At 38.6% G+C, this 27,057-nt stretch overlaps 3 protein-coding genes across 14 annotated transcripts in view; 1 reads left to right on the top strand and 2 right to left on the bottom strand.

The window, feature by feature from the left end:
• NKD1 (NKD inhibitor of Wnt signaling pathway 1) overlaps window positions 1–642 on the bottom strand; it is a 263,749-nt gene extending 263,107 nt beyond the window's left edge. The window contains exon 1 of the mRNA XM_086847543.1: window positions 29–642. The gene's annotated coding sequence lies outside the window, so the exon portion shown is untranslated. The remainder of the gene's footprint in view (window positions 1–28) is intronic.
• Window positions 240–26,984, top strand: BRD7 (bromodomain containing 7). 2 transcript variants are annotated; one of them, XM_086847542.1, is made up of 18 exons: window positions 240–716; window positions 1,039–1,247; window positions 1,650–1,779; window positions 2,164–2,221; window positions 3,342–3,486; window positions 4,656–4,766; window positions 5,099–5,283; window positions 6,109–6,232; window positions 6,820–6,895; window positions 7,445–7,552; window positions 8,180–8,312; window positions 9,069–9,180; window positions 9,594–9,650; window positions 10,470–10,581; window positions 10,705–10,848; window positions 11,903–12,046; window positions 12,989–13,098; window positions 24,921–26,984. In XM_086847542.1, the coding sequence occupies exons 1-17, from the start codon at window positions 668–670 to the stop codon at window positions 13,051–13,053; spliced, it is 1,962 nt and encodes a 653-aa protein (XP_086703668.1). In that variant the 5' UTR covers window positions 240–667; the 3' UTR covers window positions 13,054–13,098; window positions 24,921–26,984. The 2 variants fall into 2 exon arrangements, with proteins under 2 accessions (XP_086703668.1, XP_086703667.1); XM_086847541.1 differs by lacking the exon at window positions 24,921–26,984 and adding an exon at window positions 14,296–14,847.
• The window catches only part of ADCY7 (adenylate cyclase 7), a 59,078-nt gene continuing 46,622 nt past the window's right edge, over window positions 14,602–27,057 (bottom strand). For all 11 annotated transcript variants that reach the window (XM_086847528.1, XM_086847534.1, XM_086847533.1 and 8 more), the window contains 11 exons: window positions 25,687–25,824; window positions 24,505–24,567; window positions 23,826–23,864; window positions 22,315–22,472; window positions 21,101–21,182; window positions 20,386–20,541; window positions 19,578–19,724; window positions 19,031–19,138; window positions 18,151–18,265; window positions 17,507–17,631; window positions 14,602–17,389 (listed from right to left, as the gene is read on the bottom strand). In XM_086847528.1, coding sequence (XP_086703654.1) covers window positions 17,243–17,389; window positions 17,507–17,631; window positions 18,151–18,265; window positions 19,031–19,138; window positions 19,578–19,724; window positions 20,386–20,541; window positions 21,101–21,182; window positions 22,315–22,472; window positions 23,826–23,864; window positions 24,505–24,567; window positions 25,687–25,824 — 1,278 coding nt within the window. In that variant the 3' untranslated portion in view covers window positions 14,602–17,242. The remainder of the gene's footprint in view (window positions 17,390–17,506; window positions 17,632–18,150; window positions 18,266–19,030; window positions 19,139–19,577; window positions 19,725–20,385; window positions 20,542–21,100; window positions 21,183–22,314; window positions 22,473–23,825; window positions 23,865–24,504; window positions 24,568–25,686; window positions 25,825–27,057) is intronic.

The following is a 27,057-nucleotide window of genomic DNA, read 5'->3' as shown; positions in this document are numbered from 1 at the left end:
ACCGCCGGGAGATGCGGGCACAGCCCGCCTCAGGCCGGGAGCAAGGGCCACCGCCGGGAGACCAGCGAGGAGCTGCTGGCGGCTCCGTGAGGGGAGAGGGCGTGTGAGGCTGCGGGCAGCCGCAGGACAGGCGAGATTCAGATTAGGTATTAGAAAAAACAATTCACTACTCGGGTGGCCTGGCACTGGAACAGGCTGCCCAGGGAGGTGGTGGAGACATCAATCATCCCTAGAGGTGTGAAGAGGTGCGTGGGTCTGGCTCGGTGATGTGGTTTAGGGGTTGCGGTGGTAGTGCTGGCTTGACAGCAGGACTTAATGATTTTAAAGTTCTCTTCCAGCCTTGAACATTCTAGGATTCAGTAGGAAGCCGTGAGGGTTCTGGAGAGGCGACGCTGGCCGAGGAGCGGAGTGGGCTGCTCACAGGGGAAAATGTCCCGAGCTCGCCTCTTTCAGGCGCAGAGCGGATCGCGGCTCAGGGATCGGGGATCGCGGGTCCCCACACAGCCGCTGCCCGGCCATACCTCCGCGCACCCGCCCACCACTGCGCCTGCGCGAGACCTCCAGCGCGCTAGGGGGCGCTGTCGGCCGCCAGCGCCTGCAGCCGGGCCGCTGGGGCCGGGCCGGGCGCCGCCTCAGCAGCGCGGCCTCTCCCGGGCGGGCCGGGGCAATGGGGAAGAAGCACAAGAAGCACAAGTCGGACAAACATCCCTACGAGGGTGCGTCCCTACGAGGGGGGCGGGCAGAGGCCACCGGGCAGTGCGGCCCGAAGCGGACGAGGGCCCCCCGAGCCCCCGACGGCGCCCGCCCCGCCCCGCCGGGCCCAGCGCCGGGGCGGTTCGAACGCGCCGGGCTGAGGCTGCGGAGAGCGGGGCCATCGCTCCGCCGGTGGGACCGGCCGCGGGAGGTGGGCGGCGGGCTCGGCTCTGCAGGGGGAGAAGCAGCTGCAGGGACTCGAAATAAGGAAATGGCGCGGGGTTATTGAGGACGGGAGTGTGTTTTATTTGGTACTCACACAGCTTGTTTCTCTGCTGGTTTAAGAATATGTAGAAAAGCCACTGAAGCTGGTGCTGAAAGTTGGAGGAAATGAAGTTGCTGAGCTCTCCACTGGAAATGCAGGACTTGATTCTAGTCTCTACGAAGACAAATCTGAACATGAAAAACACAAGGACAGAAAAAGGAAAAAGAGAAAGAAAGGAGAAAAACAAGTTCCTGGCGAAGAAAAGGAGAAAAGAAAGAGAAAAGTTAAGGTATGTGTATATATGCTACTTCATTTTAGCAAAAAAAATGTTTTGACTCTGTCTAGGTTTCACATCAAACGGTCAGCAGATATGACTGCAACTTGTATCCTTAAACTGGAATACATTCAGACTCGGTGTGTGAAGCCTCCTATCTCATTTTTAAAGGATGCACACCAGATAGCTGTCACATTTTCTAAAAAACTAATTCAGTGGTACGCTGCATTCTATGACTGAGTTATTTCAGTGTCCAGCAGATGGAGACAGTACATAAAGGATACAGAATTTTTAAACGATTACAAAGTATTATTTTTTAAACTTTGTGAATTTGTTTTGAAAAACCTAGAGAGCATTATGTGTGGTAATCATACAGGGTTTGCAGGTGCTCTTACATTTCCATAACAATCTTTCCAGGAGGATAAAAGGAAACGAGATCGAGACCATGGAGACAGTGAGGGAGAACAGGAAATGAAATGTCAGACCCCCGTCAGAATGGAATTGTCACCAGAGAAACCACTGACGAGCACTTTATCAAAGCAGGAGGGTAGGGGGAAAAATAAATTTCTTTTGCTAATTCATGTTTTTCTGTTGACTCATGTTTTATTGTTCTTTGTAGCAAGGTACTTGGCATTTTGTGTCATCTTAGTGTTTTACTCCATCTGGTACAAAAGTTTGGAATTAGGTTGCTGTGCACTTCTTTTGCAGAGTGGTGTCTGGTACTTCTGTCAAAGTGAGCAAAATGTCAAGTAAGGGCAATAAGAAAAGTAGATCCCTTGTAGGTATTGTGGGGTTTGCCATTGTATTATTTTCTTTGTGCTGAAAGTGCATCAGTTTTGTTTAGTTGATTTCTAATATCTTGGAAGTTTCATACCTTATGCAGTCACTTCTGCCTCACACCCTTTCTCCCCCTACCTTGTTTTTGGTCTAGAGGTGGAGCAGACACCACTTCAGGAAGCTCTGAATCAACTCATGAGACAGCTGCAAAGGTAATGTCTGTGCTACAGGGTTGCATGGCTGTGAAGTTAAAATAACATCCAGTAAGGGAAGGGGCACACACAAAGCTGAGTGAAAACCTTATTGCTAAAGGTTATATATATTGCTAAGAGTGATATTTTTAGGAATTTAAGTGCTAGTTTAAGGAAGTCTACTTAGAACTTCTTTTCAGCTTATGCTTCTTGTGAACACCTCCAGTTTCAAGTTCATAGTAGTTTTAAAAAGCTTTGAAAACCAGGAAAATTTTACAAATAATGTGATGCTTGCTTTAGGGGAACCTTTTGAAAGGAAGGCACAAGTGATTATAATTAACTTGCTGAAGATTCTTTTACCTTGAGTTCTCCCATTTTAGCATAATTTACTATATAAAGGATATATACACTTGAAAGCTTTCAACCATGTTCTCTTACTGTTCTACTAACCAAACGTCTTTTGGTTAAAACAATCAAGACTACAGTTCTTTCAAGTCCTCTCTCATTTAAGATAATCTTTCTTGACTTTAAGAGTATCTGCATCTTGGACAAGAGTTGATGAAAGATCTTTCCCTTTAGCTCTCTCACCAGACTGAGCTTGAAACTTTGGAAGTTTTCAAGACCTAGGTGTGGTGTCAGTTTCAAAAAACTTAAACTATTCAAAAATACTTGTGTTAGTTTTGACTCCCTTTCTGTGCATACAAAAAACAGCACTTTTGACTTTGAATCCTATTTCTTCCCTTGTGATAGTTTCTGAGTGAGCAATGAATGACAAGAATATTCTTATGATATGTATTTCTTTTATTTTTTAATTAATCCTAATATGGTATAAGATGCCTTTGTTAAAATCTAAAACCTTAAAAAAAAAGTTTGCATTTTTTCATCTTCTGGGGAGCACAGGTAGTTGTCAAAATACAGAAATTATTTCTGAAGTACATTTGTAGTACTCCGGTGGTATATAGGTTTGCATATGTGATCTTTCCAACCTTGAAAGGGAAAAATTATGCTGACACAAGCTATTTCTCTCTTTATAGTTCTGATTTCTTTTCAGCTTAGTTATTTCCTTTCTATTTAATTCCAAACTCAGTATATTCTTCGTTATAAGTTGAAACATAAAAAACTATCTTTCATTTCTTAACAGAAAGGATCCAAGTTCTTTCTTTTCATTTCCTGTGACTGACTTTATTGCCCCTGGCTATTCCATGATCATTAAAAACCCAATGGATTTTAGTACCATGAAAGAGAAGATCAAGAACAATGGGTACCAGTCCATAGAAGAATTAAAGGTAATGCTTTGAATTTTGTTTTTGTCTACAAAGATGTATTATGCTCAATTGACTTGAGGGCTAGTATTTTATGGGAACAGAAAGATGCCAAAAAGAACCAGTACTTGTGCCTCAAGAAATGTTTCTTGTTGAATTTTTGTGAGCGAGTAAGTTCTGACAGTAAAAGAGAAAACAATTCTGCTTTGTAAATGTACACCTCTAAGAGATGCAGATGGTTTCAGGTTTTGTGCAGGATTGCATGGAACCTGTCAGCTTGTCCTTCAGCCTGTTGTTTTAGAGATATTACTTTTTCCAGGCTATTCTGGTCATGGAGATGGAGAGAAGGCACCATGAGCTTGGTCCTTTTGGCAGCAACCACTTGTCATGGTGCTAATGTAGCGTGCCTAATGTATCCAGGGGCCTGTTTTGAAAGCCTCCTAAAGCTTTTAAGAGATGTGGGACCTACTTTTGTTTTGTTTTCTTTGTTAGACTCTAGTTCTTTACTGGGCCAGATGAGGAGCTGAGAGGTGTAATTTGTGTGTAATCAACAATTAGGCAGATGTTAGTTAATAGTATTGGTTCTGTTTTCTTGCACATTCTTCTTTAGATCTCCAAAACTTAAGAAGACTACTTGCTGTTGTAATAGCTGTTTCTGGTTAGTTTTTAATTTTAACTTTGTAAATGGATGAGAATGGGATAAAATGTATTCACCTGTGGAGGCTGCAGTGAGAATAGAAGTGCAGTTTCTCGCTCACTTGAATTTCAAACAAGTATGCATTTCTTCATTGTAACTAAAACTTTGGGATATTATTTGTAATAATTTAACTTTGAATTGCAGCTTTTCTTTGTCATTGTTATGTTGCTTCAGTTTGTTTTAATGACTGCTGATTGGTCAGGAGGTGGGTAGTTGTAGCTAAGAGGGCTTCCCTTAAAACTTTAAAAACTACAAACAGTAATGAGCACTTTAGAATACTTTAAGGATGTTTGTTAGGTTGATAGATTCAAGTCTTAAAACAATGTTACATACTTACATCTGTTTACATTTTGAATAGATTTCTTAAATTCATTCATTAAAAGTATTCTTCTAAGCTTTTTTCTGTAAAGGTCAAGACACCACATTTGCAACAAGAATATCAGTATAGCACACTGTAAAATTAACTTTCATTCCAAAATTATTAATGTTTGAACAGGATAACTTCAAACTGATGTGTAATAACGCAATGATTTACAACAAACCAGACACCATTTACTACAAAGCTGCAAAAAAACTGCTGCACTCAGGGATGAAGATACTTAGCCAGGTAACAAAAAACACCAATCAAAATACTAAAAAGTATACTGCTTCTTTGTTTGATCCCTCTTTATTCCCTTTAAGAGGGATCTCTTGAAAATTAATAAAACCTTGCTTGGTATTTGTCAAATGATTGTATATTGAAATATGAATAGTCCATTGTTTTAGTACTGCTGCCAGAGTAGTCATTGTAGAAATAGTTGCATTTAGTATTTCACCTTCTAGATTCTGTTTATGTTTGCTAGTGTAAAAAAGAAAGAACTGAAATAAAATTAGTCCCTATGGTTAGGTTACAAAAAGATTCATTGAAGCAGCAAATAAAAGGATTTTAATGTTATTTAGGAGAGAATTCAGAGCCTGAAACAAAGTATAGAATTCATGGCTGACCTGCAGAAGACAAGGAAGCAGAAGGACAAGACAGAACTGCAGCAAACTGGGGAAGAGGAAAATGGTCCTGGGAAAGACAGAGGAGAACCTATGGATGGTGACACCAAAGCATTCAAAACACCTAGCAAAGAGCACAAAAAGTGAAGTATTATTTGAGTCATTATAGGATACATCTTTTAAATGCAACAGAAACAAGATGACTTAGGGTCCAGTGGATTTTCTCTTTCTGGGACTGCTTAGACATTTTCATCTCAAGGGATTGACACTTCCATAAAGCATCCTCATCTATTAAAACCAAATAAGTGTAGAACCATTTATGATACAGTAATTTTTGCATGTAGGTAACTTTGTACTGCTCATCAGCTCCATTCCTTCAATTATTTTCTGTTTTGGTGCCTGTGTCACAGAACTTGCACAGTTTTGGAGAAAGCTTGCAAACACATGCTTTTAAACATGTGTTTAAACATGTATTTAAACATTTTGGTAACAAAAAGCTACATAGCCAATTTAAATTAATTTTTGTTTGTTTACATAGTATTTGTATTTGAAGCAGGCAGCTGCCTAGCTATAGAAAGTGTACTTTCTGAAATAGCTTTTATCTGAAATCACTATCTAGAAATACCAGATTTGAAGATGGTAAATATTTAGGTAGATCAATACTGGATACTAAAATTAAGAGTATCTAATATACCAAGAGTCTTAGTTTTATGGGAGTTCTTTACAGAGATCTTTACAGTTACTAATGTAGCTTCTGCTGATGTAAACCTTTGTCACCTGCTTTCCCCAGCTGTATTAAATACAGTGATATGCAATAGCACATTTTTTGTTAGTTCTGTCTACAAAACCAGGGGCAGAGTTGGCTAAAACAATATTGTCACAGTATCCTGTTGTGTTATTTAGCCAGTTGTGTTATTTAGCCAGTTGGTGTTCCAGCTAGTCTCTAAGTTGTGTGGGTATATTCACAGGAAGGATAAAGACCTGCTTGAAGACAAATTACGGAGCAATAGCTTGGAAAGGGAACAAGAGCAGATTGATCGGATTGTTAGGGAGTCAGGAGGCAAGTTAACCAGGCGCCTTGCAAACAGCCAGGTAAGCACTGGGGGATAGCTCCTTTCACTTTTCTGTAAACCAGGTTTCCTTGGCCTCTTACACCAGTTGAAACCTCACATCTGCTTTTACTGCTGCTTACACCATTTTACACCATTGATCATCTATGTAACTTCATAAGGTTAAAAAAAATTGCTATTTGAATGTATGTTGCATTTCATCAGCAGAGCAAGTTGAGCTAAAATTTTCAATAAAGTAATGGAAAAGAATGAATAGTAGAAAGCTCAAGAAAATAAACCTGACCTGCAAAAATCTCATAGTTCTGAGAGACACACCTGATCCAGGGTTATTAATGTTACAGGAGAAGGAGCTCGGTTTGGTAATACTATGCCTGTTTCATTTTCTGCATTTTTTGTCTCTTGGCCTCTGCAGAAACAATATTTATCATAATATCTTAATTCTTTGTGCCTATACCAATAATAAAATTATCTAGTGAAAGTTAAAATTTAGAGCAGCACTCACTTCTGAGTAACTGATTTCCTTTCTTATTCCTGCAGATAGGACAGTTGCATTAAATGTTTTCATTAGTTTAAGGACCAGTAAATTAAAGTAGTCTGATCTTATTTCAGTGTGAATTTGAAAGACGAAAACCAGATGGTACAACGACTCTGGGCCTTCTTAATCCAGTAGACCTCACTGCAGGAGGTAAGTTGGCATGGTTCAGGTAACAAGCCACTTCCACATACCTGGCCCTCTGCATCTTTTCAGGGACAAATGAGCAAATCCTGGCCAAGAACTGAATGCTGCTTTCCAGTCTGATAAAGATCTGGCTTAGAAAAGCTGCAGCTGAGGGATCATGTAGATGGACCTCAGCTGTGGCTGTTGTTAGGAGCAGTTGGTGGGAGCCCTCAGTGCTGTTGCTTCTCTGGTTTGTGTCAGCTGTTTGTGGAAGCTGCAAAAGAACACTTTTGCTGCTAGGAAAAAAAAATACTTTTGCTGCTGGAGAATTTCCCAGGATACTCTTATTTCTTGTCCATGTACAGACTGCAGTGTCTGCTGACCCAGAAGGTCACAGATGTTTTGGAACTGGGAACTGTGTGGGTCCCAGATCAGTGGTATGAAGCATTGGGATAGGAAAGCCCACCTTGAGAGACATGTCCTGTTTATTTTGAGTTTTTAGCTGTGAGTATTAGATGAGTTTAATCATCTTCCTATGCCTTCTCTGTTTCTGTATTTTGATGTGTCCTATTACAGAACCAGGTTACTGCCCTGTGAAGCTGGGAATGACAGCAGGAAGGCTTCAGTCAGGAGTTAATACATTACAGGGGTTCAAAGAAGATAAAAGAAACAAGGTTACTCCAGGTAAATGCTGATATTTTTAAAAAATACAAATCCTCCTTCATATATAAACAAAGTGTGTTGATCTTGTTACTAGCACACAAATTTGGAACTATCGATTTCTGAAGATAAAGCACATTATTATGTGTCCCTACCCATGACAGGGGGGTTGTATCTAGATGATCTTTAAGGTCCCTTCCAACCCAAACCGTTCTGTGATTGTCTGTAAAATCTATTTTACAATTAAACAGCACATTACAGAGTCCAGCTTAAGTTACACATACAAAGGGGCAAGATACTTATTTTTTACCTACATATCTTCATGAGAAGAGAAACTACCAGATAAAGGCTTTTGGTAGCTTTAAAAGAGCAAAGGGGAGCTTGAGGACCTTTTTCCAGCATCAGACTGTTCCTGTCGTGCTTAGGCACACAGTGGTGTTAATGACATATATGCAAATACAAATGCATTTGATTTAGATCTTAGTAAAAGTTGTTACATTGTGAACAGATGGTGTTCTGTGAAGGCTTATTTCCACCTTAAGAAATACATTCCTTTAAAGTTTCTTCTTGGGGATTGTTTTACAGCCCTTTCTCATTCCTGTCTGATGCATGCAAAGCAGGGTAATAATTAATACTGTTGTTATTCATTAGTGACATACTTGAATTACGGACCCTTCAGTTCCTATGCACCAACATACGACTCGACGTTTGCCAACATAAGCAAAGAAGATTCTGACTTAATTTACTCAACATATGGGGAAGACTCTAATCAAGGATCTTCCAGGTAATCCAGCAAGCAGGATGCACAGTGCAGCTCCCATGGACAGAAGTAGTTACATGCAACTCTGTGCAGTATGGGCTGGCTTTGCTGTGAAGTGATGGTCCCACTGTCTTTATAGCTCACAGGGGTTTGTTTGTGTAAGAAACAAATACTTCTGTAGAAGAACCTGCCTCTAAGGTGAAATTAGCCAAGATGGAAGAATTTTGATGCTACTGATTCCTAGGAGCACACAGCCTAAATTTAGATGTATTTATAACTGAAGGACTCATGTTCAAAGCCACAAAAATACCAAGCTGTACAAATGTTTATGCAAACTGGGTTTTTTTCACATTGATTAATGCCTTGAATGAGATCCAGCTTTGTAAAAATAATTCTGTTGCTTTATTATTCTTGATTATAAAAATTTCAAAGCTCTTTTTTGTTAATGAGAATTTCACAAGGAGCAAGCACAGTGATATAAATTTTTGGGAAAGGAAAGAATACTTTAGTACAGTGTAAATGTGAAGGGCCTGAGCAAGTTTGCATTCATCCCAATGCAGCTGCCTAAGGAACAGCACTTTTTCAAGTTTTCCATTGTCCCATTCAGAATGGATTCCTCAGCTACACAATGCAGGCATGATTAAACTAAAGCAATCCATTTTGATCCTGTGCTACTTTTTGTGTTTTCTGTGCTGTACACTCTGGTTTGACCTTGTGTAACTTTTTTACATTTAATGTTTGATATGAAAGTAATTACCTTAACTATCTTTATTCTTTCAGTATTCAAGATTATTTTATGAAATCCCAGGATTATCCTCTCTTAATGGCTGATAGTTTGCTTGACGTTCTAACTAAAGGAGGACATTCTAGAGCTCTCAGAGAACTAGAAGTGGTAAGAGTGGATTTGTGTACTATCTGGTCTTTGGTTTTAGCACACAAGCTCTAAAGCAAGAGAAAGACGATGCTGATCCTATTGATGAGCATCCTTTTAATTGATAGAACTTGAAAGTAAAGACTGATCTTTGCCTCCAGTGGCAGGATTTTCTGGAAAGGAATTATTGTATTGTTAATTAGTGACTATTAATATATTGTACATAGAGATATAATTACCCATTCTTTGTCCATTATCCCATTCCCATTATCACTAATTCCTATAAGCAATAAGCAGTCGTTTAAAAATGAGATGACCATTGACAGGCATTGACATACTTACCTCCCTTTAAAAGTACTGCATCTTGTTAGATTTTACTTTGAATTTAAAAGAGTAATTTTAATGCCTTCTTTAAAAATCCTTTCTTTATTCAGCCATTGGAAGAGGCTGAAGGCCCACAGGAAAGAAGTGATGCCATAAAAGATATAAAGGTAAAATTTTTCCATATTAATTAACTTCTCCAACCAACCTTTCCAAGCTCACAGATAGAAAATGGCCTAAAACTTTCAGTCCTGTACAACCACACTGTGACTTTGATAAGCTGTAAGTCTTATGAAATGGTGTGTCCCTTTGTAGGCATGAGGAGAGTAAGGTTCTCCAAAACATTAAGTCTTAACTATATGTTAAGAGATCTGGAAGAAAACATTTTTGTTTGTGATTGTTTGGAACTATAGCTTTGTTTCTATCTCAATTTCGTTTAAGGTGAATTTGTAATGTAAATGTAAGATGCCACATGATGTATAGCAATCTTTGAGAAGTTTTCACTTAGTGCCCCTGTAGGCAAAACATGATAGATCTCAAATCATCCCACCCAAACTTTGCTCAATTAGAGAAAGCAGTTTCAGGGACAGGGCTGCTTTCCTGAAGCATCTCTTCATCTGCAGCCAGTGCCCAGATTCCTTTTAAATTTTAGCCTCAGATCTTCAATAAAATCTCCTTTAGGTGAGCTGAAGGAATTTTTAAACTGTTTTTTAATTGGGGTGCTGGTATTGAGTTACTACATCATTTGTGCATATCCCCAAGTGGTTTTGGCAGATGTCATTTTCTATTTGCCTATGAAATAAAATAGTAAACAGTAACTGTAGAACAGTTTTACAGGGTGTCTTTTCAGCTTTCCCTCTGTATGTTCACTTATTTTTGTAGAGCAGACTAACCTTACCTTTGTGTTCTGTGTTCCCCAGACAATTTTGTTGTTTCAAGGCTGAGCTAAGTATTATCTAAATTATTATTTGCTGATACTTTTTTTTCAGATTATGGAAATTGATATTGCTGCCAGGTTGGACACTGCTAATAGTGACAGACTTACAGCTTTAAAAGCAGTTACAAACTTTGGCATGCCTATAGAAGAGTTTGAGTCTGAGGGTGAGTCTGGCAGTCATAGTTTTGATAGTTTCTCAGTCCCTTACAATATTTTATATCATAAAGTAAGTAAATAGACTTTACTTAGATCTTACTAGTCAGGACTTTCTTTTTCTCTTTAAACAGAGGCTGAAATCTTCCAGAGGAAACTTGATGAGACAACAAAGCTGCTCAGAGAGCTCCAGGATGCTCAAAATGAACGGCTGAGTACAAAACCACCCCCCAATATGATTTGTCTTCTGGGTCCATCTTACAGAGAAATGCACTTGGGTAAATACACTTTTTCTGATCATTCTTGAAGAATTGATGAGGCCCCAGCTTGTATCAATTCTAAGGAAAAAAAAAAAAAACCCAAGGTCTATAGTGCCCTGTTAGGCCTGGAGGATTAATTCAAACTTCTTTGGATATAAAGCCAGATGAGAATCTTGAACAGTATTTACAAGTATTTCCTGTTTATTCCTAAATGTCCCTAGAACTGATTGACGCTTCTGTATGCCATGGGTCAGACAATAGCCAAATACCAATAGCTCCATGAGTTTTGTAGTGTCTTTGAACAGAGGTTGCTTAAGTATTACCAAGTTCTTATTGCAAGGCCAGCCTTTGTCCAAGATGGCTCTGGCTATCAGTCTGTTGAGTTACACTAATTAATACCAGTCATACATTCTTTAGTTACTTGAGCAAACCTGCTTGTCTCACAGATCAACTACACACCTTGTGTTAATGGCAGCCCTCTAAGATAGGACTGTGTGCAGAGTTCCTGTTCGGCAAGTTAAACTGACTTGTGCAACACTATTCATGGTCTAAAATAAACCACATTGATGTGATGAAGAAATACCAAGCTGGTATCACACCAAGTCTAAACCAGATCAAATACTATCGTTTTTAAGTTTCACTACTTAGAGCTTCCTTCTTGAGGGAAAACCACATTTGTAGCACCAAGAACAGTCTCTCTTTATATCCAAAGCTTTGTGCTGAATCCCAAAATCCAGCTATTACTAACACCAGTGCTGTGTGGGTGCCACCAGCCCTCTCCCAGCTGCTGTGACTGTGGCCCAAGTTTCATTAACTTGCTCTTTAACTTCTGGTGTTTCCTGATGGCAGTAAGCCTTGGGCAGCAGCTGTTTGATTTCTCCTGTTCTTCTTAACCATCTCTTGGTTCCCAGGATGTCTTGCATGGCTGCACGCAGCACAACACAGCTCTTCTGGCTTAGAAACATTATTTAACACCGTTCCCTTTGTACTGAATAATTAAACTGTTTGCAGGGTGATTCAGCAATTTGGTGTCTATATATAGCATATAAACACATCCTCTTATCTTTTCCAGCGGAGAGAGTAACCAATAACCTGAAAGAACTTGCCCAGCAAGTGACTCCAGGTGACATTGTCAGTACCTACGGAATCCGGAAAGCAATGGGAATCTCAGTTCCTCTACCTGAGACAGAAGACAGCTGGGTAGATTTGACAGAGGGTAAGTATACAAAAATGTCTTGTAGCATCTGTTCAGCTGGAACAAAACCACATCTGCAAATCCTTAGACTGGTTTATGGTAGAACTTGCAGTATTGTGGTTCAAATTTTCATTTCTTCTCTCCTTTTTAAATTCTGTTTCAAATGGAAAGTTGCTGCCTTTGGTCTCAGTCCAAAATGAATCTTTTGTGTGTACGGAACTTTGGTTCAGCTATGTGGTTACTTTCCAATCCATCTTACAGCACTGCCAGATTTTAAAGCTCAGTAATTCATTCCATTTTAGTTTTTCCATTTTGCGTGAAGTTGCAAGAGAGGAGTTAAAATTCCTCACTTGCTAAAATGAGAATGTCGTGATTGCTTCTTCTCCAGGCTTTTGGCTGTGCACTCTTTTTGCTTAGTTTGGCCTGCTGTCCTGCTTTGGAAGTTGACAGCCTGAGTTGAACTCACCTCATCCAGCCAAAAGTAGTGCCTGTTTTTGCTGTATTAGAGTCTGGTCAGTGGAGTCTCAGTGCCAGACCCTCTTCTCCCCGGTTTAGAACATGCACAGCAAAAGAGTACCCAGAGTTAGGGTAGGGCAGGAAGAATTTTCTCTCACAAAACGTAATTCACACAACGAATTTACTCAATCTGTGGTTTATGAAAGTTTTTATTAAATAACATTTTAACTGAAAGAGCAAGATTAATTCAGGAACTCATTCCTCTTTTTAAGGAAGCTGCTCAAGAAATTTCAATTTCAAATTATTGAGCCTTTTCCATAACATTACACAGAGGCTTTGTAACAGAATACTGAACTACAGGATTTTCTGGGACTGTTGCAGAACAAACAGCTAACATGGGGCTATCTGTATGAATATCAAATGACCTGAGGCATGCTCTGCTGTATATACATGTCTTCACTTGGGCAGTCTGTGGTCAGTGACCTGCTATCTGTTGTAAACTTTCAGACTTTGAAGAGCCTAAAAAGACCATCACTGTCCCTGAAAACGAGTGTGGTGCAGTTACAGGCTGAAGCTTCTGTTCAGCTTACAGCTGTTTGATTCTTTTAAAGAACCAGGTAAACGTCCTTCAGGTGCATTCACCATGCGTGTATATTGTGTGTTAAACTACTTTTGTTTATTAAATTTTGGAACTGATGGCTTTTGAAGGGTTTGTATTAGTTACTTTTTCCTATGTAAATGCACTAAATTATTCTTTTTGCATTCTCTGTTATTTTTAAGCTCCTCTTCTGCATTTAAGTTTTCCTAAATTACCAAGTGTCTGGAACAGTCAAAGCATAATGAAAATGTGCCTATATATGGTGCGGGGACTCAACCAAAAGTTTCTAGAAGCATTGTATAGACTTGTCTCTGAGTCTGGTTAGTGCAAACATCATTAGTGTCTGAACATGCAACTTCCCCTTTTTAAAGTTACTGTGCAACTCTCATGGAAAGAAGGAAGAGAAATAAACTTTTTATATAAAACTTATGCAGTGTGATGAATTAACAAAAGCTCAGCTTTGTGAGACTTTTTGAAGGTGGATGAATCTTCTCTTAGAGAAACCTTGCTGTGTACTTCAGTATCCTAAAACTGGAGGGCAAGCTCAGACTAACAACCCCACCTACTGTCACCAAGTAAAAGTACTCAATGGATGTGTCTCTGCGACACTCAGGCAGACAGTTCTTCACATTACACAGAGGTATTAGAAGACACTGTGTGGATAATGATGCTAGGCTTGTTTATCAGAAAGGAGCATGTTTTGAATCCTTCTCAAGTTAAAAGACAGTTCCCCGTTCACCGAACAGGCACTGCAGGGCTACAGCTGCAGCCAGTGGGGCACCCTTAATTGTTTTTGAATGTTGCTTTTCTTTAATCCGTGGTTCCAGTGTAACCCTGGAGTCAAGAGGAATGAGCTGCAGGGTTCCAACCATCTGATGTGTGCAGGGGCAGGGAACTGAACCAAGAGGTACCTTACAGGCCAAACAGCATTGTGAATTCCACCCTCTCCCCTCAGTCTTATGGCAAACATCGTCCTTGCTTCCTTCCTCTCTAAAAAAATGCTGCAGAAAGATTTGTTCTTAAACTTTCACAATTAGTAAAATATATTGCAAAATTAACTGTCAGCCTGGGTTTTTCTCCAGTAGTTTCACTTGTCCCAGAAGAGTTAATGGACACCACTGGAACTTTTTCAGTTCTAGATAATAGCAGCTGAATTATTACATCAGGGGAGGAATTAATTTTTCCATTAATATATAAATCATTTATTTTCCTACAGGAAAAAGACAAGATTCAGGGCAAATGTACCAGCCAAATCCTTACTGGCTCCTTCCATAGCATCTCACTGCCCATCACTCACCTTTTAGATGATGCAGGAGGTGGCTACCAGTGACAGAAATACTGACATTTCTCATCAGCTGTTGAACACATGGATGTCACTCAGCATTTTCTACTGGCAACATTTTTTAAAAAGATAAATATCAAGTTTAATTTGTGAGTAAAAAAAGTCCCATTAATTCTGCAGCGCTATAAAAAAATGACTCCTTTTCATGGGTATCTCCATCAAAATAACTGCAAAACCAGACATGTTTCAAGGATTTTTATTTCATAGTAAAAACAAAAGTTTGTTCTTTAAAACGGATTCCTAGTTCCAAATGTTATTAGCTCTTCAAATTAGATACAGTGCCATTTTTTCCATTTAAGAAAAAAAAATAATGCTGCAAGGAAGATTTTTCCAACAAGATTGTTTCCTCAACGTTAAGTTTCACAGTTCACTCTCAGAAGAACTGCTGAAAACAATTATTTCAATACAGTTGCTTGTTAAATTGAACTTTTTCTGTGGTTGAATATAGTTCTCACATTACACAGTTCCAGTTCTGGTGAGAAATTAGTCACCCTTTTTTTCATTACACACAGTTTCTAACTGCCCCAAGAAGGCTGTGCACAGCACACCAAGTGAGCATTCTTTTTAAACCTGCAATCAAACCCAACTCCTTCCCCTTTGGAAGCTGCAGCTCTTCCTGACACTTCTGCAAATGAGGTTGAGTTGATGTTACACCCAAAGATACCAGCCTGGCAGGCAACATCATGTAAACAAAAGCATTTCAAAATGCTGTTACAGACAGCAAATGTTCTTTCATAGATAAGTTACATCTACAGTCTGCTAGTTCTGTGAACAGGAGCACTTCAGAGCCAGCTCTATTTATAGGCATAATGCACTTTTCAAAATAGATTCATGAGACAAATGGTCACTTTACTTAACAAGACATCAAAGACTGCTGAACGTAGCCTTTGACACATGCATGGTCCTGTAAAACAATAAATATCTCAAAACAAATGCTTGCTGAGCACCTGTAATTACAAATACACAACATACAAGAGTAGCAAAAGCTATTTGAAGGTTTATTCAGCTACAACACTGACTTGCACTAACACAACAGTGAGTATGTCACTTCCTTCTTCAGCAGAGCCCATATGTGAAATAGACAACCTCAAATTCAGGTTTTCTTACATGCTGTTTTCTGTTGGAGACCTACTACACACATAGATTTCATCTAGAAAATTGACAAAAGATTACAAGCACGATTTTTAATCCACAGTTGGACAATATTTAGGTTTGTTCCTGTCTTGAAACATAGTCACGTCCACTTCTAAAGAAATTACACAGTAATTAGAAAGTGGCAGTGATGCACAGGATTGCTTAACCACTTGTCCAGGATGGGTTGGTGCTAAACCTAGAAGCATTAGGAAATGCTGTTTGTAGAGGAGTAAGGATCAACCAAAACTAAGTGGACTCTGCTGTCCAGCCCTAACATGTGGTTTACAGGGAAAAGGGGGAGTCCATCCATAGTAACAGACATAAGCAGGCACAAGATGTTAGCCTTACAAACTACTCTCACCACCAGCAGCAAACAGATTAAGAGACTGCAGTAAGTAAAAAACGCCAATGTAGAAATTGGCAAAGGCCACTAACAGCTTAAAAACCTTACAAACTAAACTAATTTACACCGTGTCCACAATGATCTTATGAATGCTCTACTCATACTTCCAGTATTGGGGCTCTGCTGAAACATTTCCATTATGAATACATTTTTTTCCATATGTCCTTTTGTAACCTTCAAAACCAGTTTATGAAAAAAACTGCATTGCCTTTGAAAGGCATAGAAACCAGCCTGTAGCTAGACAAATTGTAGCAATAAGAACAGGAAAAATAACCAAAACTAAACCCCACCACAGATACAGTTCTGCTTATACAGTATCTGCTACTGTGTCTAACACTTTCTTAGTTAATTCTGTTCTTCACCTACCCAGCAATTCAGAACAGATTATTCTTTCTTCCCTAAGTGCCCTCAAGAACACAGCAGAGAATCAGAATTCCTGCTGGGATCAGCAACAGCAGCTGCTGTCAGAGCCTGTCCCCTGTGCTCCTCACCAGCAGTTGTACTTTTTGAAATTTGAAGTAAAAAATTTAAAACTTACCATGACAGAACAAAATGCACATGCAGATACTAATTACAGAGAAATACAAAGGAGAACATGTAATGTAAACATGCTGAACTAGATGAAAGTTATTTCTGAACAGCTCTTGGTCATGAAAACATCTGCATAACACAAGGTACTGCTGTGGAGGAAGTGAGGGTGGTGCAGTGACCCCATGCTGTGCAGTTCAGGTTTTTTTCTAAAAGAGCTGAGCACAGTTATCATGTGATACACTTGAGTTTCCTTGCATTCCTCTTCCCATTATTCAGCTGTCTTCTGCTGTGAAGTCTGTTCAGCATTAGAAGCAGGGGAGCAGTGCCCTCAGTATCACTGTACGTGTCAGGACAAACACAATACTGTAAGCAGGTGTGTGTCACGCAGGAAATGGAATGTTTAACATGGGAATGAGTTCTACAGTGCATCCACTCCTGTTGTCACCGGAGCTGTTAAGATTGCCAGTGCAGCTAAGGAAAGCGACTAGCTGAAAATGCTTCATGGCAATTCTAGATAAATCTTCAAATTACTTCAGGAAGAAGTAGTCTTTTTCAGACTGACGGTTGTGTATCTTCCAGAAACTTCTCAGAATTCTTCTTTATTAAAAAAAAAAAATTCTCTTGAGATGTAGAAGAGATAGGAACAGTATATACATGTTTTTAGAATAAAGTCCTTCACATAAGGAGGGAAATTCTAAGTCTTCACAGAAGGGAGGCAGATCCAAGTCTATTCTGATTAACTTCATTGTAGCCTCAGTTCAGTCCCATGCCCTGGAATTTGGCTGTCTCAGTGCAAACAAAGTAAGTCCTCAGTTCTCCCTTGCCTTTGACATTAATGAGTCCCCTACATTCACATGAGTATCCCAGCTCCTGTAGTATTTTGCTTGTTTCTTCTGTGACCTTTGTGTGAAAAAAAATAGAAACTCTTGTGAAATTCTTCTGATTATTCACAGTAAAGCAAAATTCCAAAACCAATTAGAAATAATGCCTTGGACATTGCAAGGCTCATAGGTGTACCTGGATCTTGCCAAGTTCCCCTGTGCTCTCCATTCGGCTGGCAACATTAACAGTGTTGCCCCAAATGTCATACTGAGGCTTCCGGGCACCAATCACGCCAGCGATCACCGGGCCGTGATTGATCCCTGCAGAAACACGAGGTACCATTACTGAGGTAGAAAGGGATGGGACTTTCAGCTTCATTGTTAGCTGTAGCTTCAGGGGGAAATAACATCCCAAAACATAGCTCTGCAACACCTTTCTAGCAATTAGTACTGTTCTAGAAATACTCATACTGAGGCTTGGGAGATGTGAAGTGACTCGCTCATTGTAAAATAGGAAGTCTAGGGCACAAAGTAAAATTCTTCCTCTTCTACTTTTAATATATAGAGATGAGCATTGTAATGACAATACTATCTTTAGCCAACAGTCACTAACAGGGTACTTCACTTATCTGTAGCTTTCATCTCCTCCAAAGTCATCCAGCTGCACTCTTGCTGCTGCTCCCTCCAGTGATGAGAAAAAGCCCATCCATGGAGGAGCTCGGCCTGTCTGAAAAGCTGACTAGACAATACTGCCTTTGGCTATTCAGCACATGGACCTACATCATCCTACCTTATTTCTCACTTGTCTGAGCTGTGCACATTCCCCACAACAGAACTTACCAACACGTAAGCGGAAATTGTTAAAGGAATGTCGGTTGATGCCATCCAGTTTACTCATCAGGGCAATCCCATACTCCACCATAATCCCAATGTGAGCGTTCTGCCTTTCCCTATCCTGTGCAAGTCATGACACGTATTAATGATCAAATGACAACATGAAAGGCTTTGTCAGGCTGCTATTCCAAAGCAGTACTACAAGCGACTGGAGTGTCTATAAGGGTGAGACCACTTATCCTTGTAACTGCAGAACTGCAGAATTTCCAAACTCCATTAAATTCAGCTGGGATGGCTATGAGGCAACAAGCGTGATATGATAAAATTCTATCACAAATTAATGTCTGTCCTTTAGGGTTTCAGCTTTAATTTTATGTATTTTGGATATATTATTATATGCATCTTTATGTCATATACAAACCTGCTATACTAAAAATGAGCCAGAGAAATTGGTGTTAATTCTTCTGGGTGACAGTTTCAGACCAAATGTGGCACTTGAGGATTCTCTTTCTGTGCCAGTTCTCAGGTATCACAAAAAGACTACTGTCCAGGTCTGAGATGGCTTTTATTTTGGCTCCCATTCTTTGACTCCCCTATTATTAGAGCCCTTCTGTTATTCATCTAAGAATGTTAAACTACTGGAATCAAAGATTAAAGATGTAAAAAGTATACTGGGATTACACACTGAATACCTTCATTTGGAAATAAAGTGCAATTAGGAGATAAACACTGAATTCAGCAGGAGAAAATACAATTTTGTCATCTTTTTCTACATTTCAGGAAGTCACCCTTCATGATTTACTTTTTCGTATCATGTTACATTTTGTTGCTTTGAACACACCTATGCACCCACAGAGTACCAAAGGCAGATTCAGAGCCAACATACCTGGTTGTTCTCCTGGCCTGGTGTAACACTGAGGCCAGCTGCTGCCATGTACGTGCTTCCAATTGTTTTTATTTTTTCAACACCACTAAATTTAGGTTTTAACAAAAGCTGTTTGAAAGGAAAAAAAGCAAAAACTTGAGACTTTAATACCATATTTCAGTGTAGTATTTAACAAGAAATGTTATACTGTCTACCATAAGCATTAAACATCTCTAGCAATACTATCACTCACATGAAGATTAGATAAAATATTGAGGATTAGTTTCACAGTTTTGCTCTACCCACTCACAAGAGAAATGAAAGCACTGAAGTACTGAAATAAAGCCCTTAAATTCAGGACTTTCAAACCATACTTCTCATGGATTACGTGATATACTTGAAAATCCCAACCAGATGGGAAAATATCTTTCAAGACTGCAAGGCTGAAGTCAGAATATCAGTACAGCACAAAAATGGTTTTTTGCCCTCTAATGCTCACAGATCTAGTGAAACGTTTATTTTGCAGTAAATATGTAATCCAGTGCATTTTTGACAGAAATTTAATTACCTCATCAAAATCAGCAATGATTTCATTTAACAGCCTCAAGCATTCCAAGCCTTCTTTATTGACATCACATTCAGTGTAAAACACCTTAAAATCTGGTACTGATGCAAACATGACACAGACACAGTCGTAGGATTGATGGTACCAGTCCTAAAGGAAAGCAATAAACCCACACATTGTCAGCAGCCACACTCTCCCACAGGTACTTACACTCAATTGTTTGTAACCAGTAATCAAATTACAGCTTTCCTATGAAGTAAACCACATCGCTTATTCTATCAGAAACATTAATGAAGTGGATTTGCCTAAAGGAAAAGCTGAGATTCCTAAAGATATCTTAAAAATTTGCATCTACTTGGACATTGTCACTCTTCTGAGATACAGCATTGTTCTCTCCGATGACATGCTGGTAAAATGAGATTTTTTTTAAAAAAAAAAATCATTATCAATGATCTCTCAGGGAGATGCTAACTGCTCCTCAACTAATTTCCCTAAAAACTGTGACCTATCCTCTCTGGTAAAATACAGTCTTTGGAAAGCAGTAAATCTCATTTAAATATTTGCCAAACTTAAACTGTGTCCTGAAGCTGAACTACTAATTCTGAGAACAGATTTCAGGGACTGACAGTAAAAGTTTTCATTTTTTTGAGGCCATCTGGTTAACAGGTTCTTATGTTTACAAAGGTCTTGGAATACAAACAAGAGGCAAAGACTGCACAAGTTTACAGTCTGTGTTCTTTTTCACATCATGTGTAATATATAGCACAGAAATCTAATTTGCTGTCTTTCACATAGGAGAGACTCAACACACCTCATTTCGTTTTTCTCCAATGAAATATGCAGCAACGTGTGCTGGCAGTACATTTTCCAGCAAAAGCCTATTAACATTCTCCATAGTTTCAAATTGTTCATGTTCTTTTTTAAACTTATTCTTCCACAGACAATCCAGTCGACAGTAATAATCAATCTGCAAAGAGTTCAAATATGATAAATTAAATCCATAAAATAACTCACTGGAAAATATTGGGTGATTTTCTCAAGAAGTGCAGTAGCAATAGTTTCTTCAAGGCCTTTTGGGTCTATATAGTTATGAAAAATGTGCTTTGAGAGCAAAGGTCAGAAGAATATGAAGCGGCCACTAAGACCAAATGTCATTTGTTACCATCAGATGTATTTACCAAAATGACACTTTAGTGATATGATTGTTTTTATCTTGAATTGCTATGTTGATTTAGAATTAATACTGATATATAAATACAGATAGATCAAAACTGTAAGAACCAGGAAGTTCTGACATCTGTGATGCAAACGCTGTTGAAAGCTACAAAAATGTTCCCATCCTTTCACAGTAAAGATTTTTTCATTACTAAAAATGAATTACAAGTACATTATATGCAAGACCAGCATATTAAAAAAGATTAAAAAAATATACTAATTTAGAGCAAAATTTCAAGGAACACTTGCATTTTATTTAAAGCAACTTGCTGCAAGTAAAGGAACTATAGGATTGCATTTTAAATACATACCTGTTTTGCAAGTAAAACTAGGGTTATGTAAAACAGAACCAAATATAAATTAGTCATTATCCTTGGCTCTTTGATGAAAAACCTGAAAATAAGAAAGCAATACAAAGTCATTTGTATGCTTTAAGAAAATCTGCACGATGGAGGGTTGGGGTGGGAGGCGAGGGGGGAGGAGGAGGGTGTCTGTCAAGACTTGTACCACAGTGTCACAACATTTGTGCAGGTGGCAGCCTGGGGACAGGTCCTGTCCTATCAACAAGCCAGTCCAACACCTGGAGTGATGCATTTCACATCAGGACACACTGGGTGTTGAAACCTTGCTCAGTAGCTGCTGTAGTGAGATGCTCAAGTAAACATGGATTTATCTTAATGGAGCCATCTTAAGTTCCACCTGACTGAGTTTCAGCTCCCACCCCACAAAAACACAACCAACAAAACCTTGAGGGAGGAAAATAAACTTTCTTATTTGTGGATGGAAAGACAATAACAAATTAAAAACCTGAATTCCTATGACAAAGACAGCAGTTAAATCATATCTGTATCTGAATCACCACTCATATTTCATAGTAAGATGAGTCTTACCACATCTATTACTTTTTACAAATGCAAATTAAATTCTCATCATATGAATTATTAAGTTCACTCAAACTTTTTTAAGGTGTGCTGACAGGTTACAGGCCTTGCAAAATAAATTTATTGTAATTTTCAGCTATGAGACTATGCTGAGGAATCTGAGAAAGACTTAAAAGCTGACAGCAAAGCCTTTGCATGTGATTTCTCTTCAGTATTTGCAGTTTGTGCAATTAGAGGAGGTAAATTGCTGTTACATTTCAATATACCTGCACTTAGATTAGTACATGAAGAGGTCACCATCCTATTGACTACCAAGGTCTCAGAAGCACAGCTTGAGCCTCAGACTTTTAGCAAGGCTTTTCTTCATAAGATCAGTCTTACTATGACATTAATATTCTGCTCTCTCGTCCTTAATGTAATCCAAGGTTTCTAGGGATCACAGAAGCCACATTATAGAATTCTTTCAGAGGACATATACTTGGTTTAAAAAGAAAAAAAAAATAAAGGTGACATGGTCTAATAGGATTTTCTTTACAGAAAGGTTTGCAGTGTCTGGCTTAGGTGATTTTGATATTTCAATATTCCAGTAAAATCTAACACCTCTTTAAATGAAACATTAAAGGATGAGAAACTTTACAGTGCACCTGGTACTGTTGCCATAGATGTCTTTGTGCTGAAGGGTATTAAAAATGATGAGGTAGACAGTCACAGCAATGGACAGGAGGAGAACTTTGAGTTCGAAGCTCATTTGAAGAAATACCGAGCAGGCAATGAACCCCAATATACAGCAGTAAGCATAGTACTGCAAAAGAGGAACATAAAGAGCCTTGGCATTATTAAGAACTTATGTCTAAGAGATGTTCAAACTACAGTAAATGCTCTGAGTTCATGGTCACTGCAATTTAAAACAAAGAAATAACAATCACTTAAAGCTTTATTTTTAATGACACTAAAAGGATGAACTTAATATTGATTTTAGTTTATTTTTTAATTTGTTATGGGTAAACAAAAACATTTAAACAAGAAAAGAAACATAAGTAAGCAATGCTAGATAAAAATTGATGTGTTGAGAATTTATCTCCTGAAGTTTATTAAATTTAACCAATTATTTATTTAAAGTTCCAGACCAATCTAAAATAGGTTCACAGTCCAGTGAACCAGCAGCAAGTCCAGTGCTCTAATCCTATTTTGACCATGCTTTCCCATTGTAAGCTGAAGCAGACACCCATTCCCACCTGCCACATCAGTAACACGTGGAGACCATGACCACTACCCAGCCTTGACACAGCTCCTTCATCAGAACTTTGATGTGAATAAGCATTATGAAGCTATGGCCACTATCCCCTTCATGGAATTACTGAGCATTTTCCAGGGGAATGCCAGCTCAGGCATGGTGTCCAAGGTCAGCCTGCAGCTGGCAGCACCAAACCAAGTGTGTGGTGCAGACAGGATTGCTGCCTGCAGCCATGGGCACAGGTGGGACATGCTCTGCTGGCACACTTTAGTCCACAAGCAACTCCAAAATTACCTCAGCTTCTGCTCAAGAATTCCTTCTCTTAATATACAAAGCACACTTTTCCCACCTGTAGTAACACAAGCTTACCACAGAACTGTGAGATTTTTTGCTAAGTAATTAACGTTTCTGCTGAAGTGAATGAAAGCAGAACAATTTATGAGGTAACTCCTATTAAAAGCCCGTATGTAACACATTATACCAACTCTATCATCCTAAAGACATTGAGTCTACCTTCAAAAGGTACAACTCAAGCCAAACCTCTGAAAAAGGAGCTACTATGTAAAGAACACCAACAGAGGTCTGTCAGCCCCTTAAGCCCTTTCACTCTGTAAACACACTTTACTGGGACACTTGCAAATACAGCTCTCATCTTTCAGACTCAAACATTATCATTACCCTGTTCTGCTGGTTTTTTCCTTAAAGTTTTAGATCTACTTCTAAGTCTGAAATTTCTAAAAACTGCAAAGCCATACTTTAGTCAGCACAACAGCAGCTGAATAATTTTGATTTCATTAAGAATTTTTCTGCTGTCAGATACCTTAAAAAGCTGCCTTCCATACAGCAACAGATCCTGCCATTTGTCAGTAATATACAAGACATTCAAAGATCAGGCTTAAGAACAATGCATTCATTACTTACAGTTTCCTCTACGCAGGAATGAGTTGTGTTTCCAAAAGTCTGATTTACAAACATGCAATAACAAAAAATTACCAGGTGAGTACAATGTGCATTTCATATGTGTAACTTATTATTTGTCAAAAGCTCCTGAATGAAAGGCTTCTCACACAACATGTTGCACATAATTCAAAAGTATGCCCATCATCTAAAGGGCTGGCCAGGTGACAAAGGAGCATCCCAAACATTTGGATGAACTCCAAATAGAACACTACTTTAGCATTAAAGATATAAAAAGTAAAACCCCCAGAAATAATGCTTTTGTGTTACTAATAAGTGCTGAATTTACCCTTACAGAAATGCTAGAGAACACCTTTCAAATATGCTGAGAGAACAAAATAAACCAAAATTTCAGTTTTATACATAAATACTCCAGACTTCTGAAAATTCCTAAAGGACGCACAAGAAAGCTGTATGTAAAAATACAAAATATCCCTTAAAACTGCCTTGTGTCATGAGCAAGTCTTCATGTTCAACAATTTAAAAAAAAAAAACCCCACCCTATATTTATAAATAAAAAGAAAAAATATAAAAATGTTGCCATCCATCTACATGATAGGAGTTGGGCTTTGATGATGCTTGTACCCACCATCCAAGATTCATTTCATTTTAATCCAAGAAATTAAGAGAATACTCTACTCACATAGGTGGTAGTGCACAGTTCATTTGGTCCAGTAAAATTGGCAGGTTTGTTCTTTTCAGTAGTCTTGATTTATTGGAGGGGAGGAAAAAAAAACACAAACCAAAACACATCAATAAAACCACCATATAAACTTATTAGCAGGTAATCACTAATTTTTTTTCTCCATATATTTTATAAAGAGTGCTGATCTGGTTGTCTTTTCAGTGCTATTGAATAAATGTTGAAATACAATGGTATTTCATGAAGTTCTATTAAACATATATGCACACACAAGCTGCAAGAAGGTTAAAATTACTTATTTTCTAATTGGGGGAAAGTTTTACATTATGGCTATGTTAATTTAGCAGCTATCTGGCACAACATGTGGTTTTGTCTCAGCCCCCAGTTTCACAGCTGCTGTTCCTATTTTCTTTCAGGCTGTCTCTGGTGGTGTTCACATGACACCACTGTGAGTCAATTCAAGGACCTAAGCCAGCAGAAAAAACCACCCTACAAAAGAAAATTAAGCATTTTCTGCAGTATTGCTTTCAGAATGAACTCCCCATGGAATCAGAAGAATGGCAAGGCAAACAAACACATGGGATCAGGAGGACATCAGTTTTAGTAGTTAACTATCAGTTAGGTGGAACTGTTAACACACAGAGCTTGTTTAAATAAAAAACACAGCATGGTCATTCAAATGTACATACCCCAGGTGCAACATAATATTCAAACTAAATGTAAAAGACAGACACCATTTCCATCTTACTTCAGCAGTACCCATCCTCAGTGCCTTTGCTTTTAAGATAGCCAAGCTGTATTCTTCCCTCCTTCATCCACATCACTGCCAGTGAGTGCAAACACTACAGTGAGCTGCTTAAAGTGCTGCCTGCCACAGCCAAACATTTAAAGCCACATTAAGAAAGGAAAACATCTTAGTGATGAGGTTTACAATCAAGAGTTGTTATAAGTGCCATCTTGAAAACAAGAAAAGTTTGTAGATCTGAAGTCTATCATGTGTACTTTCAGTTCCACAAACTAAGAGCCTTTATTTTTAATGCTTTTAATTGCCATCATGCACTATCCCTGTGCAAATCAGGCATTAGAAAAAGCAGCAAGAACTGGTACTTGATGCAAATAATACAGGAAGTTACCTAAACTGTGGATTTTACAATAAGTCCATCAATTAATGCGATTACTCACCAAATTAAAAATGGCTATAATCAGCAAGGCAGCTATAGTGATGACTGCTAAAGGCAGCCTAAGCAAAGGCATTGTCTCCACCTTTTCTGAGACAGCACACAGATGGCGCAGGAGAGGCCACTGATCTGAGCAGCACTTCTGTAAACACAATTAATTCATTTCAGGAACAGGGATAACACTTTGATACAGGGGAAGAAATATTTCTAAATAGAAAGTTGACCTTTTTTCTACAGGAGAGTGTCAAGAGCCTTCACTGGAATTCTAATTTAGAATTTTGAATCTCCTCATTCAGAGTCAATGTCTAACACCTCCCCAACTGAAAATAGAGACAATGCTTCCTTTCTTCAGAGGGGTTGGGTGCTAAACTTTTCTGAATTTGTGCTTTAAAAATACAGAATTAATGTCTGTTGGAAAGTTCTAGAGAAAAGTTAATAAAATTGCAGTAAAAATTTTGTAATTTTTTAGTTATAGAGCTATAATATTATATTTGGAACTACGTTCTCAGATTAATAAATTAAAACCAACCATAGAGAGTTCCCACTCTTGCCATATCTATATCCTCCAATCCAGTAAAGCATATGATTGTAATGACTGCAAGTATTATTCCATGATGCTACACCAAAACACTCCCAGCATAAAAGTAAAGTCTGATGCAACTGCAGTCTTGGAATTTTCTATTTTCTGTGTGTGTTTCTGCACACATAGAAAAAACACATGAATGCATATACACACACCCCTCTCTCTCTACAGACATACATGCAAAAATCCATCTATAAACACATATAAATGCCATACATAAATTCCATAGATCTGTCTAACCATACAATTAAATGAGTCATAAATCTTTATACCAGAGTGCAATTAAATTTTTCTTTCCCCTTTACAGAGCTTGACCATGGCTCTGTAAGAGACTCTTCCTTTCCCTGGAGAGCTCCATCCCCTCACTGGGGTGCTGCAGCGCAGTGGTGCAGGTTTGATGAGTGCAAGGAACATTCCCAAATGCCTTCTCTAAAATCCTTTTGCTTTCCCCACCCCCCAGGCAGTTCTTGAACTGAGGACTTTTTTTTTCACTCTGTATCATTGAACTCCATCACTATGGGCTCTCTCTCTCTCACTATATATTTTTAAACAGTAATTGTATGCGTTTAATAATGCAAAGAAAAAGGAACTACAAGTGCAAAGTGTCCTAATTGATGTAATGGTGAATTTGGAATTCTAACTGCCGTGAAATTGTTGCCAATAAATTATTCATATGTTTGTAATTTTCATTACACTTCATAAATTATTATGAAAACTGATCTTCTCTTCCAACTTATTTCAATATTGTTTCCAGTACAGAGAATAATAGTATTTACAATGGCAAACATAAAA

The sequence above is a fragment of the Cyanistes caeruleus genome, chromosome 12 (assembly GCF_971803275.1).
Source record: "Cyanistes caeruleus chromosome 12, bCyaCae1.hap1.1, whole genome shotgun sequence".
Lineage (NCBI taxonomy): Eukaryota > Metazoa > Chordata > Aves > Passeriformes > Paridae > Cyanistes > Cyanistes caeruleus.
Note: the sequence above shows the minus strand (reverse complement) of the source record. Positions and strands in the feature narration are given on the sequence as shown.

What these genes read in the sequence shown, in the direction of transcription:
- BRD7 (XM_086847542.1), top strand. Translation starts at nt 668, where the DNA reads ATGGGGAAGAAGCACAAGAAGCACAAGTCGGACAAACATCCCTACGAG. An exon ending in CCTAGCAAAGAGCACAAAAA is followed by an intron (nt 5,284 to 6,108) that starts GTGAAGTATTAT and finishes GTATATTCACAG; the next exon opens with GAAGGATAAAGACCTGCTTG. An exon ending in AGTAGACCTCACTGCAGGAG is followed by an intron (nt 6,896 to 7,444) that starts GTAAGTTGGCAT and finishes GTCCTATTACAG; the next exon opens with AACCAGGTTACTGCCCTGTG.